Source organism: Typopeltis vanoorti, chromosome 19 (assembly GCF_054136105.1).
Source record: "Typopeltis vanoorti isolate ZY-2024b chromosome 19, IOZ_Tvanoo_1.0, whole genome shotgun sequence".
NCBI classification, from domain to species: domain Eukaryota; kingdom Metazoa; phylum Arthropoda; class Arachnida; order Uropygi; family Thelyphonidae; genus Typopeltis; species Typopeltis vanoorti.
Genome location: NC_143567.1, coordinates 102,257,513 through 102,275,050, shown reverse-complemented (window position 1 = coordinate 102,275,050; position 17,538 = coordinate 102,257,513). Strand labels below are relative to the sequence as shown.

At 38.3% G+C, this 17,538-nt stretch overlaps 1 protein-coding gene across 1 annotated transcript in view; it reads right to left on the bottom strand.

The window, feature by feature from the left end:
- Positions 1-2,855: 2,855 nt before the first annotated feature.
- The window catches only part of LOC150096401 (uncharacterized), a 136,408-nt gene continuing 121,725 nt past the window's right edge, over positions 2,856-17,538 (bottom strand). Inside the window, exons 10-11 of the mRNA XM_090409053.1 lie at positions 15,010-16,174; positions 2,856-3,704 (exon numbers count right to left, since the gene is read on the bottom strand). Of these exons, the coding sequence (XP_090265179.1) occupies positions 3,594-3,704; positions 15,010-16,174 (1,276 nt within the window). The 3' untranslated portion in view covers positions 2,856-3,593. The remainder of the gene's footprint in view (positions 3,705-15,009; positions 16,175-17,538) is intronic.

Sequence of the window (17,538 nt, the reverse complement as noted above, 5' to 3'; positions counted from 1 at the left end):
TCTTGTCATTTTTTTTTATCCATGTCGGGGAAGCAGCAAATACTGTAATTATCCAATATAGTGGGTGATCCAATGAAGGTTATCCGAAACAAATTGAACGGCATTTCTATCTCTAAGAAAAAACAATTCATTTTTTGTAAATCTATTTTGAAATAAAATTCTAATGGAAAAACTGACTTTCCTTTAAAATTTAAATTTTAGAAATCAAAAAATAAAAAGTAAAAAATAAAAATAAATTCAACAAAACTGTCAAATATTTAGACATATACAGGAAAACTCCCTTAATTGGTTCACTACAGTATACCTGCGTTTGTTATTGATTTAAACTTAGCTTTAAATCATGAAGGCAGTAGTATCGTTAAGCGATATTACAAAAGATAACTACCTGGCAATTAGGCGAGAGCTAATACTACTTAGGCTGCACCTGTGTAACATTATCCTCTGTAATCTTGTAATGTAGCACAATCAAAGTATTCATTGTATGCGTCTAAAGTATTTCAATGGGAAAAAATTACACTCTTCATTCACAAAAGTTCTTTATTTCTTGAAAAAGGTCACCCTGATCTAGCTGCGAGCTAGAAACGAAGACAATGTGACCCCACACTTCATGAGATTCTGATTTTCTTAGATAAGCAGCACAAAACTGGTAAGAAATGTTGCTGTTGGCAGGGAAGCGAGCTTGCCTTGGGCGTGAAGGTAATTGTTCTGCTTTTTCTTTTTGTATGTTACGTTTGGTAACCTACCGTAGTGTAATTCGTGTGTTGTGTATGATATACACAAAGGTTTCCCACAAGACTACAGCGTAATCTAGTAGGACCATCAGTGAAGCGTGGGTAGAGGAATGAAGACGTTCAAGTCTACACTCTCATTTCTCTCCTCGAATTGATGTTGCTATAGAAGGAAGTTTCAGAACTAAGACGTGGGAAATTATTACAGCAAAAATGATATTTTTATATGCACCCTATCTCAGGCTAGACATCAATAGCGCGTGAATTCAGCTGGTGCTACATAAACTTGATGAAACAGATAGATCTGAAAAACTAATCGCGATGTTACAGGCATACTTACCTGAGTTCTAAAATAGACCCTGAAATTCCTCCTTAACTTGTGCAGAAAAGGTATCGATTAATAATTAGCCTTCTTTGAATTTCTAGAGGAAAAATCTTACTTTCAAAAAATAGACAAAAAAAAGTACAAGTTCTCCCTAACAAATTTCTTTGAAATACCAACAACCATCTGAGTTTTGGAGTATGTGTTTCTAGAACATTTTTTCATAGATTTCAGATTAGCGATCATTACTGGGGAAGAGTTCAAAGTAAAACACTTGACCAAAGACTAGAGACCGCAGATATGAGAGTCCTGAGAAAGATTAGGGGTGTGAACAGATGGCATCAATGGTAATATCATATTAAAAAGGAGGATATTAGGAAAGAACTTGACATTGTTAGCATCTAGGAATGCGTTAGCAGAGCTAATCTCAGATGATGTGGTCACTTAAACAGAATGGGATAGGAAAGATTAGCAAAACAAGTGTTCTCTGCCAGGTTGGCAGGAAAAAAGACTCAGAGGAAGACCAAGATATAGATGAATTGATACAATAAAAGTGCCTTAGAAGACAGAAATATAAGATCTGATAATGTTGGAGTCTTGATAGATAACAGATTGATTTGGAGGAAAATTGTTGTAGATAGGAAGTTAGTAATGATGTAAATTTTTCATGTAGTATTATCATATCCTGTACACCCCTTGAGGGTATATGTTAAGAATTTGATGATGTGAAAATCTGTTCCTGACAACCTTTATTTGGCCTGAATCCAGCTTGTTCTTCACGAAGCTTCCCTTCCACAATTTTTCTTAGCTGTTTCTCAAGTATACTTGCATAAATCTTACCAGGAACACTTAGTAGGGAAATATCTCTGTAATTCTCATATTGTTTTATTTCCCTTTTTATAGATGGGTACTACGAGAGCTTTGCTACAATGCTCTGGAATTCATCTGACCAGGCCTTCTGAATTATGTAATGCAGATCATTATTGGAGAAGGGTTTAAAATAGCATCATACTTGGTATTAATTATTCCTGCAGCATTTTAGAAAAGATAATACAAAGAATTGCACAAAGATTTAGGGTTGGGATGTCATGTAAAATGAACAAATATCCTTCAAACATGGACATGAGTCTTCGACGACATCCTGTTAACTTCTGGAAATAAAGAAGTAGCCAAATTCATAATTTTGTAAGAAATGACGAAAAACTGGCCATCAGAAGATTGAAATCAAAATTTCGTCAATCATTGAGCTTTTATCAATACCGAAAATGAAATTTCCAATGACCATTCAGCAGTGGCATATGCTACTGAATTTATGCACGTGGACAAATTAGCCACAAGAGGTCGCTCCTTTAATGATGTATTTATTGTACAGTAAAGGTAGTTGTTCAAACAGGAATGAAAACCGGTAGCCAGCAGAGAAAGATTTCGAAAGAATACTTTTGAAAAGGATGACAAAATGATAAATAATTAACTGCACAAAGACGAACTCGTTATTTCTTCAAGGATCCGAATCAGGATTTTAAATGGAGTTATGAAGATGACCCTTTCAGTCACTGATCATTCCTCTACCACACTCATTTCACTTGAGATAAATTAAAGACCTATTTCATAATTCATGTGTTTAGAATTAAACTAAATGCATTCGCATGCTTAACTTTTAGTTCGCAGAGAGTTAGAGAGAAAGAGCCATAATGCTATTTGGATGATGTCACATAATTATAATCAGATGATGGTTAAGAGTGAAGGCAAGCATTTCTGAGATCTGCCGGAGTATTTGTCTTCATTTCCTTTGTATGGCTGTTTGATCGTCTCAAGTTACAGCACCAAGCTGTTGCATCATCTTGAACAAAACTTTTTTTGAAAAACAGAAGCGCAGATATCTTCATCTTAAAACACCGTATTTTTTTTTTCACTACAATGGAAATGCGATCACCTTCTGATGCCGAATTGTGCTATAATTTTAAATTTACACTCTATTGATCTAGTTTAAAAATATTAACAAAACTGGAGGGGGGTGTCTGTACAGGAGCATGAAAGATATAGAATATATTTATGTATACTATTTACAGACTGAATATTCTTCTCATAATGTCCGCAAACGTTAAATGAAAGGAGGGACTGAACTTGTACAGCAGTTCAAAGTAATAAAAATAAAGATCCTAAGTATTAAAGCAAGTAATTTGTACTCGATTTCAAACCCACTAATTTAGCGCACGGTTGACACAAGTTCAAGGATGGATGCCTACTTTGTTCCATATGTCCGAAACGAGAGAATTTTTACAAGGGGAGGTGTGGGGATTTATCAGGTCGGGGAGAGAATGTATTTAAATAATTCAGCACCTCCATGACTGCATGCACACACACACACACACGTTTGTCCTCAAAAATGTCCCTTAAAACGACTTTGACTGTACACAGGCATCGTTTGTCCTATTTGCACTGGTTTATAGTCCACATTCCCTTTACAGGAAGTTTTGTCTCCAATGGGTTCACGTCAAGGGAATGGAAAACAATGCAGAGCTCTGAACACAAACTCAGTTCCACTACTGGTGATCTAGAAGGGTGTTCGTAACTTCTGATATCGATAATAAGGGGTTGCCGTCCTGTTTTGCAGAGGGAGGCCGTCCAGCAGTATCAGTCCTCATTAGTGGAAGCTGTAAGAGCATAATAAAAAAAAAAAAAAAATATTAACAAACAATACAGCATAACAAGTTACTATGAAACATGCTTGCAGTAACAATGAAGGGGATACAAATCCTTTGATGTTTATCTGCCAGTAAGCAAAACTATCAAGGATAGTGAGGGAGCTTGCTCCACCTTTGATACGAGTTGCCTTGGTGTTGTACTACCAAGTGGTTACTTACACTTGGATTTGCCGATAGTTTTTCGGTATGAAACTCATAGATCTTAGTCCTAGTTCTTAGAGTTTCGCTTACTGGCAGATAAACATCAAAGGATTTGTATCCCCTTCATTATTATTAAGGTCGCCAAAAAAATAGCCTTTTGGCTTTTATTCTATGCTTGTATAGAATAAAAGCCAAAATCTTTTATTCTATACGTTTTGCATTTAATTTTACTGTAGAAAATTATAACATACAATGTACAAATAGTAATTTATATTTTTAACATCTATTTAATGTTATCAATCAATAATTAGGTCAAAATGTAAATATTGTTACTGTAAATACTGGAATTTTTTATTTCTTTTTTATTTCCTTTTTTTTTAAAAAAAAAGGGGGGGGGCTGGAGAAAGGACCGTGCAGTAGAGTTTATCAATATAATTTTTGAATAAATGCAATAAATTGGAAGATACAATGGTATTAATACATCGTAAAAACCAATGTAGTCGAATACGAAAAATTTGGAGAAGGTGACATGTGCAAGAACAAAGATATGTCTTGTCTCGCTATTAATTTCCTATTGACAGGGGGAGGGAGTTTCGTAAAGATAAACGTGAGACAAATGAGAACTTTATAATATGGTAACAAATACAAAGGACGAGAGAGATGCGCGCACAGCGAAAATTACAGATGATGTGAATGTAACAGAATATCATAAGCGAATTTGTTGTCGTTCAAAGTAATTATGCTGGATAAGGGATGAAGAACTATCTATGTCCCAGAAGAGGAATGCAAAAGTGATATGACACAGGGTTATTAATGTGTACCTGACATAACAGTGAGGTTGCGATTAGTTCGTAGATTGATTCAATACTTAATTGTTTGCAAATTATACCATGCTAAGAAGAGATTTAAGGGATGATGCTAATTCTGTGCGCCATCAGCAGGATTTGAAACCACTGATTATCAGATCTCCACGAAGTTTTCAAACTGGTGAATGGGACTAAGAGTTCAGCGCTGCTAAGTTCAGTTTTACACTTGCAATGCTGTGCAACAACGGGAATATAACCGGACAAGACACGAATTTCAAAGAATACATTGCAAAAGAGTGAATAGTTTGAAGAAACATGAAGATGTAATAAAAATAACAACAGTACTTATTATCACTTGTTCCTGTGTGCTTTTACCAGCATCTTTTTTCCAGTATTCTTTCTAATTGTGTTTGCTTCATTTGTATATTTCATCTTTCTGTCTCTTTTTGCCATGTCCCACACTTTTGAGACGATTAAGACGCACTTAATAATATAAGTTTGACTTTCGAAGTTGACTATTTTCAAAGGGGTCAGGGAGGAGAAGGAAAGTCAAATAAATTGTTCAAGAAAAACTGTTGTCGCATTATTTTTCCGCCTTGTACATTAAATACTTCAAACAAGATTGATCGGCTGGAAAACCTTTAATTTCAGAGTTTTATCGGAACGTCAGAAATGATGACAACAGAATGACGCAATTTTCCAGTCAGTTATTAAGTCTAAAAAAAAGTAGATATCCGCTGTCACTGTTAAAAATTGGTCCTCATTAAATGGTAATTGAAGTAGAAATTATAGATTTCTTGGCTTCGTTACAAATAAGTGTCATTATTTTGCTTTCAATGTCAATACCCTTATTAATGTTTGATGTGTTTAAGCTATAACTATCCATTATAATGGGTGGTAATATAGAAATCCCTTATGTGTCTGATGAATGGTCTCAATTGATAGCTAAAGAGATAGACTGAATCACTTCAAGCCTTCTATAGCGACTGCACAAAAATCTTTCGCATCTTCAGAATACCTGAACGATTTAGAGGATTTTCAGATCTCATAATCTGAATGAGATTACAGAGGCTGAAAGATTTTTAGTTGCAGAATATATTCAAATTAAAGGCAAAGAATTATCTGACCTCTCTGCACTGTCAGTGTACTACGATGAATGAATGAATCAGTGTTTGTATGAACTATTAATCATATGAGTTAGCGACTTATCGACTAAGTTCTTTCTCGTTTCTTTTGATGTCTTCATTAGAAACGTTGTTATATGCGGATAATGCGTCTTAAGACATCTGCTCATCCTTTATAAAAATGTCTCGTCGAAGAAAGCAACAAGAAATACCCTTAAGAGTGAAAACTCGGTTCGTTATTTTTCTATTCAGAGCAGAATACCTTCAGCGATATAGCTGGGAACACAATCAAGTCTTCAAAGATCCCTTCCTTCCCCCCATTAGGCTGTTCACCAGTTCAAAAAGTTTTGGGGGGCTGATGTGGAACTTAGTGAAGCAAATTCCTGGCGAAATGAGTCCAACAAATCAATGCCCGCTTTCTATAATGAAGTGATGACACTAAAAATGCAAATTCAGATTTATTTACGTCTTCCTTCCAGTATTGCACTGCATCCTTCAGCACAACCATTCAACCTGTCCGCAAATAAGATTTATTTGTGGAAAAACCTCCGTCATGCTATAAATCATTCTTATGGCCTGCTCAACATTTATATCAAGACTCCCATTAAACCGTCAACATTTCCAAATCTTTTTTTTTCCTTCTTACTCTCCGGACATTATTTAAATCATCTTTAAATAACCTTAGCAAGGATGAAAACTCTCTTTTAAACACTTTGTAGGTTTTTAGAAGACGCCCAAACTTAATCCGTCTTAATCCACGTGTCTCTAAAGAAAGTTGGGACGTCGTACCCAAATTACTGCCGCATCTCGACACACTCGCTCCATAAATTTCTTCTTCCCCCCACCCCCCCTTCTCCTCAACATCCGGGATTACTTGGCCCGTTATGCAAAGAACGGTACTTACGATAAATTATTATTTTAGACGATGTTACCGAAGAGCTATTGTTAGGTAATTTATCTCGGGCAAGCGTGACACGAGACACAATAATGGATGTTGTGCAACTAACGTAGTTTCTGTGAGTTTAGATAGATGGCGCTGAGACTCCTCATTTTCAAAGAAGCGCTTGAATTATGATCCAAGTTCTAGAATATCGAGAGACGGCAGGGACATTAAATTCTTTAAAACTTAGAAAGCAGTTCCGCAATTTTCCCACAAGATAAAGGTGTGTGACCTATATATTCTCTGTCGATACGAAGAAAAAGTTGTATGGTACAATACTATATTTCTCTGTATAGAAATGCCATTACTTACAACAGCAGTCTAAATATAAAATAGAGAATTTCTTGAATAATGCGTGTGATTTTGAAGGAAGGAAAAAATAAAAAGAAACATTATGTTACTTCCATTGAAGCATGAAACAATTCATGTCAAGTATACAGGCACAGCAACAATCCTGGTTTTCTTCGACCAATTTCCTCTACTTTAGTTACTAAGATTTTTCCACTAATAGTGAAGGAATCATAAGCGCATTCGTTTGGTAGACACTGCAGGCAGATCGCGTACGCAAAACTTTACAAACATAACATATACTCCCCACCTGACATTGCGTCGATACAAGAAAAGGTTGGATTGAATTGTTTGGAATCATAACCGAAACACACGAGGCTTGGTCTATTTATTAAGTCTCTTAATTTTTTTTTTTTTTTTGCTTTATAAGGATGAGTTAGTAGGTCTCATACGGAGGTTGAGGGGTTCCTTCCTGAAAGTATGTTTTTTGTTTTGTTTTTTATCCCACAGCGCAGGCAAACCACACACACACACACACACACACACACACACACACACACACAACTGGCATAATCACTGCCTTCTTAGTTGCTACAGCTATGTTTCAAACCAGTCTTTCCAACCAAACTCATATTAATCGTTACCCAATCTACAGAGGTTCAACAAGGAAAGGCGTTATGAAAACAGGGCATAACTAAAAGTGAAATTTTTGGAAATGGATCTGCAATCCATATGCTCACAACCGGTCCTCGTAATCTGCATTCCACGATCCTGTTATCCTCTGTTCACACCTTTCTTTGTACTAAGTCCACTGGAAATGGCGCAAAAATCATCATTAGAAATGTAGGAGAGCAGATCTGCGCACAATAGTCCAGATGAGGTCATATCAATACCTTGAAAAGAAGCAAAATGATTTGCTTATCCTTACAAGTCTGTGTGCGTTTCCGCCTTGCTATTATTCCCTAGATTGAATTTGCAATCTTTGAACTTCAGCTTCCTATTTGCCAAAACCCCAAGATCTCTAGCCTGATCAGTTCCTTCTAGAATAACCCCAAAAATGTGATGCGCCAATGAAGATCTCATCCCATCCGAATGTATAACTTTACTAACAATGAACAAATATTCATTTTCATTTGTCCACAATCCAGCCTATTCAAATAATTATGCAAATACAGTACGCTAATAACATCCCTAATCATCAATTCTAGCTGTATGAATCCAGTCAAAGGCATCTCAATATTACACAGTATATAGATTGAATAACGGTGTACAAAGAACTGATCCTAAGGGATATCACTGGTCACCTTAATTCTCGCAGACTCACTCACTCCATACACTTTTTGATACTAGTCAGTCAATCATCATCTTATCCAAGCTAATAGTTTATAATCCAGTCGTATATTATGAACCAGCCTTCCATGCTATATCCTGTCAAAAGACAAAAAAAGTTCAAGAACATCATAATATGACAAAATGTGAGCCATTTACTTAAACATGACTTTTCTTTAGTAAACAGATGCTGTTCATCGCAAAGAATAGATTTTCTAGTGAACACGCGAGCTCTCACCAACTTTTCTAGTATTTTTACTATCACTCAGGAGATACTGATGGGTCACTAGTGAGATACATTAGTCTTTGCACCCCAGTGGAACAGAACTATCATTTTTGACACTTTTGCGAACTCTTTTGTGCTGAGATTCAAGTTATAGCCATGACAAAGACACAATCAATTCTGCTGAACACTTCCTTAGCACCTGTGTTGAAACCCCACAGGTTGGAAGGCATTCTTTCCACATCGTGATTTTTTCTTAAAAATCTCTTGCTTAATGAGTGAACATACATTTCACAACTCTAGGTACACATGCCGATACTGCACCAGTTAAGTACTGTATATTTAAATACTTTCCATTCACTGCGATACCCTTTCCATCTCACAACCAATACAATGGAACCGAACCTAGTACTCTCTTGTGTAGTACTGATCATAATTTACTGCTTTGTAGTTCAGCGTGCGTGAACCATTTCTAATTGGAACTCAATATACTTAGCCACTTCCCAGATTAGCACGGCATGATCATGACCAGTGTCACCTATAATTAGATCTAACACACTTTGACCTCGAGTTCCTTCTGTCATATGCTGCTTGAGGGAGTTGTCTCGCAAGAGCTCAATAAATTCGGTTTCACTCTTCTCTTCCCAGTCAATGTTTGGATAATTTGTCTCCCATAACTACTACTTTTAGTACCCATCGTCTTTATTTGGTGACGCATTTCTTCATCACTAGCAACCGATCCACCAGGTCTATAACAACACTCCACCAATATCCAATAAAAATTACCAATTCTACAATCATAGCTTCCTAAATCATGTGATATTATTATTAGCACACCTTCCCCGTCCTCTCCTAGCCTGTCTGTCATTCCTAAAAATATTGTGCCTTTTACACTCGATACCAGTTTAGTATATCTGACACCGAAAGCTAGGTCTCACTAATGTCTATGATCTTATATTCTGAAATTTTCGTATCTTTTGGAACTGCGTATTCATTACATTATGAAAACGTGTCAAATGTGCATTGGTCCACTATTTATAAAAATTGTTTTCTATTTCCATTTCATAATTTATACTACATGGTTTAAATGAATAGTAGCAGCAGTGCATGTGGCGCCATCTACTGATATCGCTAGATTTAAATTCAGAAATTAGAAATGTTTGTTTTTCTCTTATTTTTTATCATTTAAATTTAAGTCACAAAAGATTTACAAAATAAATAATTAAATAAGCTTTGTTTCGTTTTTGCAACAAATTTACTACCTAAGATATTCAAGCGATATTTAATTATAATTACAGGCTTGGTTGGCAGAATAGTTATCGTGTCCGCTGTCTAACCAAAAGGGCGCGGGTTCGAATCCCGCCGTGGGCATGGATGTTTGTGAGTGTCCTTAGGTGGGAGATGAATTTCATTGCCCAGTGTGAGACCCCAGTCCCGTTTATTGGAGGCCTGAAGTGAATATATATACAATTAATAAAAATAGGGAAAAAAATTGATAATTCTTAGTCCGTCCAAGGTACGAATGTACTACAAACACTTTTCGGGGATGGGACCACATAAAAAAATAGTTAAGCAGGTTAACAGTACTATCGTAATACTGAAAAGTTCTCGTAAGTAAAATTATTAGAATGTCCTGGACACCACTGAAAATTTTAAATGCGCTCAAGTTCAAACTTGACTAGACACTGGAAGACTGAGGGGAAAAAAGTCGTGGTCAGACGAGTCAAGGTACACCTTGTTCTATACTGACGATAGGCAGACGGTCGGTGGGAGTCCCAGGAGACAAAGAACCCACCTTGCTTTATAAACACAGCTCAAGGTTCTTGAGGTGGTGTCACGGTGTGGGATACGTTCTAATGATACGGAAGGAGATCCCTGATATTGCAGGAAGGTCAGGTGTCCTCCAAGGAACATCTGAACATTGCTGCCGCTCACGTCCATCCTGCAATGTTCACTTTTTTTATCTAGTAGTTGACGATAAACCTATCGATGAATCAAGAAGTTTGAGACGAGAGAGAGAGAGTACGGCAGAGAACTGTCGCGATCTCGTAGCTCAAAACCTATACTATTATAGAGATGATACCTATTTGAATTATCTCTATAATAGTCTACAGTTTTTTGTTTTGTTTTTTTTAAATGCGAGATTCAAAAGCAGGTTTCCAGGAGGGGGAATGAACCCAGCTTTTCCGTGCCAGAGATCGACTGATTCGGGAATCAGCCGAAGAAACACCTAGAAAAAGTTTCTTTAGTCAGCGACTAGAATCGAACCAATAATGTTTTTTCTTCGGGGTGCCTAGCGCTATGGAAGCAAACACCATTTCCGCAGGAAGGCACAGGAACCCTATATCTTTTGCGATCGAAATCCATTCTACTAACACCCTTTATGACCTTTCCAGTGGAGCACCCAGAAGGGGGAAGCCAAGGCCCTGCCCCTCCAAAGAAAAAGGGAAAAAAACACCAGACAATTTTCAAAAAATCTTTTCCTAATTAAAATTCATTTTTTTAAAAATTTATGTAGTGTCCTGTCTTTTATTTCTATACTACTTGTGAATTAGCGATCATTGGAGATGTTCATATGCGATGGGTAGTGTGTATTCTCAAATCGTCTACTTAACTCGGGTTCCCCCCCCCCCCACTCCAATATTAAATCCTGAATGCGCTACTGGACCTTTCTTAATAATAGTAAACAATATATCCAATATGGGTGAACTGGCGGAAATATACGAAACGTGTTGTGTCGTTCTTTCTACTCAAGGCTTCATAGTACTTTATATATATATATATATATATATATATATATATATATATATAAGGACTTTTATAAGACTGTCAGCCACTCAATTTTAAAAATTGCAGAAATGAAAAGTAATAGAAAGTTTAGCGTATATAAAAGAACTGTAACTGAATTAATATTATTATAATTGAACTAATATTATCATCATCCAATTCCTAATATGTACTCTCAGGATATTGAGATTGCCCTAAACATTAAAAAGTGACATCATCACTAACTTTCTAGGACTAACATTTATGGTACCTAACTTGCATCTCAGGATAAATAACAAGCAGATTCTCACACCCAATAAAAAAAATAAAATAAAAAGCTAGCCAAAAAAATTAAACATTTTGAACAACAGAACTCATTCAAATAACATTAATAATTCTTGAAAAAAAAAAAAAATCTTCCGTAGCCACTTTACTAACATTCTTGGCCTTGGAAGCGACATCAATTATGTCTACCACCACAAAAATCCAAACTAGATCTATAATTCCCAACTCAACTGCAGTTGGTGATCTCAACAGCCATCCCAGCTGCCTAAAGTACACTTTACATTATTCCTTCCGTTAAAAAGCTCTGCTTATGTGCTTTCATCAGAACACCCCCATATCGGAGAACGTAACAACCTCGAACCTCTTTTGTCTAATAATCACTCGAGCTTCTTTGACTACTCTCCCTAGAGCTTGATTTTCTTCAGTCCAATTAACAAGGTCATCTCGGGTTTTCAATGTCCACAACTCAAAGTGTCTTCCATTTTTAACTCCGCTGATTAAGAAGGCAGGGATGCCAAAGTATTTGCCATAGCAACTACCTAAGACAAATAATCCTTCTAACCGTCAAAATACCAGATAACACACCATCTTTCTAACAACCTTAACATTTTCTTAACAATGTGTTCTTTCAAATATGCCGCAGATGTCACTTCTGGTAACTCCAATCAAAACCTTGTCCAATTTTTCTTCACTGTTAAGCAACCTTCACCCAGCCATACTCAATTTCGTATCCTCCGGCATGATGAGGATACCAAATGGGATGACCACATAACTTTTATTCCTCCTTACCATGGTTCGACTCCTGTTTCTGTTTCCCCTAATCTAAATATATGCTCCGACCGTATAACAGACTGGAATAAAGACCTATTGCAAGTAGCTCGAGACCAAAACACCAGCATCGCACTTATCTCATACTACAGTTTGTAAGAACTGAAAAAAAAAAAAAAAAAAATCTGATTTTGAATGGGCGAAATGCTGCAAACGGTTTCCTACTCAAATGGTATTCGAAACTTTTGGTCCTTCCCCAAAGCCAAGGATGGAAATAACTGCTCTTCTAAATAACTTGGAGCCAACTTCTTTACCACCTGGACACTGGCTAATCAGTCACTAGCAATATGGGCTCCGTTACTCTTACTCTACAGCTGATTTTCTGACCTTCACCATCAATCTACCATTGAACACATTCCATGGAAATGTTTGGAGAAACTTAAGTGGTTCCTCTTCACATTGCTGGGGCATGTGATCGGGTCTGGCACAGAGGCTGGTTCAACAAACTACATCCTATGGCCTGCTTTTTATATTTCAGTCTGGCCACTCACTCCTCTCATGGTTGAACAGGTTGCTTCTCCTCTGATTCTCCACCAATGCAGAAGTACCCTAGGACTTTGTATTCTGATTTGGCAATCCCTATAGCACTCGATCATCAGACGCCACATGGTCTTCATAACTAATCAGAATACTCTGATCTGGTCGTTATTCTTCGGTGGGTCAATGCACGTCCCGTGAACTTCAATGCTACAAAACACAGCTCTATCCATTTGATAAAGTTCCGTCCTCTCCTGGCACAAACACATCTCAGCATTGGCTTCTCTAATCTCCAAAAATCTAGGTGCACTTTTGTTTGGTGAAAAAACCACTTCGTACATGTACAACTTCTAACACTATAAATTCCAAATCTGTCCAGCCATGGTATTCTGTTCACATATTTAGGATGATGCGCCTAAATTCTCTCTAAGGTTAATTGAGACTTACTCCTCTCTCTCTCTCTCTCTCTCTCTCTCTCTCTCTCTCTCTCTCTAATAAAGCAGTTGTGGTCCGCATTCGCAGAAGTAGGTTATGATGAACATTATACAACACCAATCAACAATTAGGCACATCTTTTTAGGAAATTCTATTTATCTAATTAACGCAAAGTTTTAATATTTATTCTGTTTTTGCATGCACTTTATTAAGAATCTTCCAGCTCTTAACAGAATATTGCTGTTGTCGAAAGAATCCGTATTGATCAGATGGAATTCAATTAGCCATAGCAGATTATTTTGATAGTACAAATAATACTCATTATTATCTTTAACATCGCAATTTCTTCTTTTTCTTCGACTGATTACTCTCAAAATAATCATAAATTCATTAAAATATTTCTTTAGCGTAGAATGCAAGGCCCGAAAGATGATACCCTTGTTCCCTTCTTTGGGAAGAACGGTATTAGCCCAATATATGGAGAAAATTCCTTATTGGAACTACGGAATATAATGATTGTGGCTTCATGAAAGATTTAACCTAGCCCACTCAATTGAGTAGTCCCATCCTGGCGACTAGGGTGAGAAAATATGGGGTTTCCCTGCAGAAAATAGCACGGGATATCTCGTGGAGGTCTTTAAGAGTTACATTTCTTCCTATTACTACTACTAGTAGTGTATTTAATAAAGAAGTCTCTTCCCAAACATATACTACTAACATTGGCATGATAAAGAATACTTTGATTTGGTAGTGTGGACATGATTATGACATGGGACACTTGCAGGATCTCACCTTTGCACTGCAAACCTATCGTTAAGTTTAGGATGGCTGGTTGGTTACTTTGGTTATCATGAAAATGATTGGGCGAGGAACAGTCGCATTTAGCAGCTACAATATATTAGCTTTATAGCCTGAGTTGCTTCTGCTGAAATAGCACACACACACATACAAAGAAAGAGAGAGAGAGAGAGAGAGAGAGAGAGAGAGAGAGAGAGAGTAGAATGGCGATTAACCAGTCTTCTATAACTGATATTTAGTTTTAACTCGTGTAAAGAATCCAAAAACAGTGTATCACAGTAATGATACCACCACCATCATGGATCCGTGATCGTGAAAACCCATCTATGAGCTTCTTATCCACCTGGGCAACTCCTCATCTACACCACCAACGTCCCTCTCACACGAGTTCCGAACAATGAACTTTCTCGTTCTAATTTTGAAAAGTTTCTTTTTCGCTGTTAACAAGTTTGTATGGGATGTTTCCACATCCTGATCTTAACACTACATACCGCAGTTACTCCTTAGCCGCGGGTTCGCTATCCGCATTATGTCTTGGAACGTATCTCCCGAGGATAAAGGTGTTAATCATCGTATTAAGTGACATTTCTAATTATGAAAAACACCATCCGCCCACCATGGCCTATTTAATACGGTAAATGCTGACTTGGCTGTATGGCAACAGCCTATTATTGACAAATCCTATTTACGAAGTCGACAGCTGAGAAAGACTCTGACCATCCCTGGAAACCGGGTTGTTGTCAGTTAAGTTTAAGAAATTGTAAGCATAAGAAAGAGTTGCAAGCGAAAGAAAACCAACAGTAAGTAAACTTACCTCTATTGCTACATCTGAGGTGTAAGCGTTACTGTAGGCGATAGAGGGCGCCACCTTCCCACTGGCAGGACTTGTACTGTTATGAGGCGAAGCAGACTTCGGTGTCGCTGCTGTACCGCTCCATTTGCACAACGAGGACGCCATATTGGCAAGGTTCATGGCACCGTCGGTCTGCCCGTAGTATTTGGGCGTTGACTTCCTGTCGAGGGTCACTGTTCCTGAGGTCGTAGGGCAGCCGTTGCTGGCTCGAGGGAAAGTATTTCCCCACATGAGTACGCTCTGTCTGGTGTCGTTGGGGTAGGAGGTCACCGCGGACTCGTTGGACGACGACGGAGCAGATTTGTCCTCTTTAGTCACGTGAGGGAGTTCTCGAAACGATAAAGTCCCAGATTTGGGCTTCAGAACGTTCAGGCAGTCCGAGTTCGCCACGGAAGGAGGAAGGGCGAAGTTGAAGTTGCGACAAGTCAGTTCCCCGAGCTTCGGTTCTCTGTCGATAGATGGCAGTAGTGGCTGAATGGCAGTCCCCGTGGAGGTCATCAGACAACCTCGCAACGTCGCACTGGGGTCCGTTGCCGTCATGTACGATTCACAGCACGAGGCCGGCTTGCTCACGGAGACCTGACCGTTGAACTTGGCCGCCTCGATCTGACACGGGTACAGTTTGTCCTCCTTGGCCAGCTGGTTGCCGTCGGGGTAAGCGGGGAAGCACGTTCTTGGGGAAGCCATGTCCAGGAAGCCGTTGCTGGCGTACTGGGCGGCAGCGTAGTCCGAGTAGTAGCCCCCTAGCGGTCGATAGTGGAGGAAGTTCTCGGGAGCGAGGAACCGCGAGTTGTCGATCGTCGAGAAGAGATTCTGCGACATGCTGGCGGCAGCGGCCGCCGCCGCGTAAGGCGTCAAGCCGTTCACGTTCTCGCTCGGGTACGGATACACGTTGTTGTAGCCCGTCTCCTGCAGGCAGGGTTCGCCGGTGTTTTTCCTTTTGCGACATGTCGTCAAAATGTCGCGGATCTGCGATTTGTACCGTTTGGTCCTTTGACACCGCAGCACGAATTCGCTATCGGAGAGAAGTCCACTTCGGTCGGTTAGCGACCCCAACCCTCCGTCCAAATATGTCACCTTGAAGTCCATCGTTCGCTTGCCCAGGAGGTCTCGACCTTCCTCCTCCCTGCAAAAAACACAAAACCATTTTATATTTGCTGGAAACTCAAAACTTCATTCAACAAGGAGACGGTAATTACTAATTGTGTGTGTGTGTGTGTGTGTGTGTGTGTGTAACTTAATTCATTTTATTGATTAAAAAAGGTATTCCCCTCAAATTCTGAGGAGATCCATGGACTCTAATTGATACTTTCATCCTCTGTTCCTAAAATAACTCAGAGCGACATTTATCGAAATAATCCTCAGTTCTGAGGGATATGATAATAATAATAATAATCTACAAACGACTGCAAATCATCCATCCATCTACTACATTTTACATCATCGTATGCCGCACTCTTTTCTTTTGTCATGTTCCACACCAGTCCTCTCTAGTCCAGGTTGTCCTGTCGTATGGTTTTCTGGAGGCTTCAACTCTCTGAAGATCAGTCATGCCAGGAATTTTCCAGGTTTTCCAGGAATTTTACCTTCCATTACTGACTTGAGAAGTCCTCCTTCATCTCTTTTAATGTCCGAAGTATATCAGCTTTCTTCTGTCAATATCTTTAAGGTGCCTTAAAGATCTGCCTATCCATTTGACCGTCTTTCAGTATATGATATCCTTACCAGCCTTCTGTAACACCACATCTCAAAAGCAGCTATCATTTTCCTATCAGACTTCTTTGAGTTCCAAGTCTCACATCCATAAGTCGCTGTTGGTAAAACAGCTGCATCCAGAATTCTCAACTGTGGAGACGGACCCATCCTTGCAGATTTTAGACATGTCTATGACTGTTATTTTTGTTATTCCTCGTCTTCTTTTGATGTCTTCTGAACAGCAATTCTTCGCATTAATAATGGATGCAAATCATGATAAGCGAAAAATGAAACGATTGAAAAGATCCGTAACGATAGCCAATACCGATTGTGCCGAGATAAAGAAGAGAGAGAGAGATCATTAGCTCATGAGACAACATTGCTCATCTAGCCTATAAACAAAGGCATGATCGTGTACTCGAAAAGCAACATGTGTAGTTAGTGACATCGTAATACCAGCATGAAACATTGACCAGGTATAAGAAATCTAGAGGATGAAATTCAGCAAATTTAGAACAAAACGACAGCTACAGTTCCAGTCGTCATAGCAATCCCATGACCACTGGAATCTTTCATAGCAATCCGATGATTTCTGTGTCAAAACATGATTATAGTATTAAAAAAAATCATCATGAAGGAGAATGAGACTTTCCCATATTGTAAAGGCATACAAAAAGTTCCTGCTTAGCACATCATGATGTAAATACCGAACACCGAATCTTCGGGTCAAGACCCAATTACACCGTTCGAACTTACATCTCCGATGTAGTCTCATCTGCCTTAGTCATCTGTATT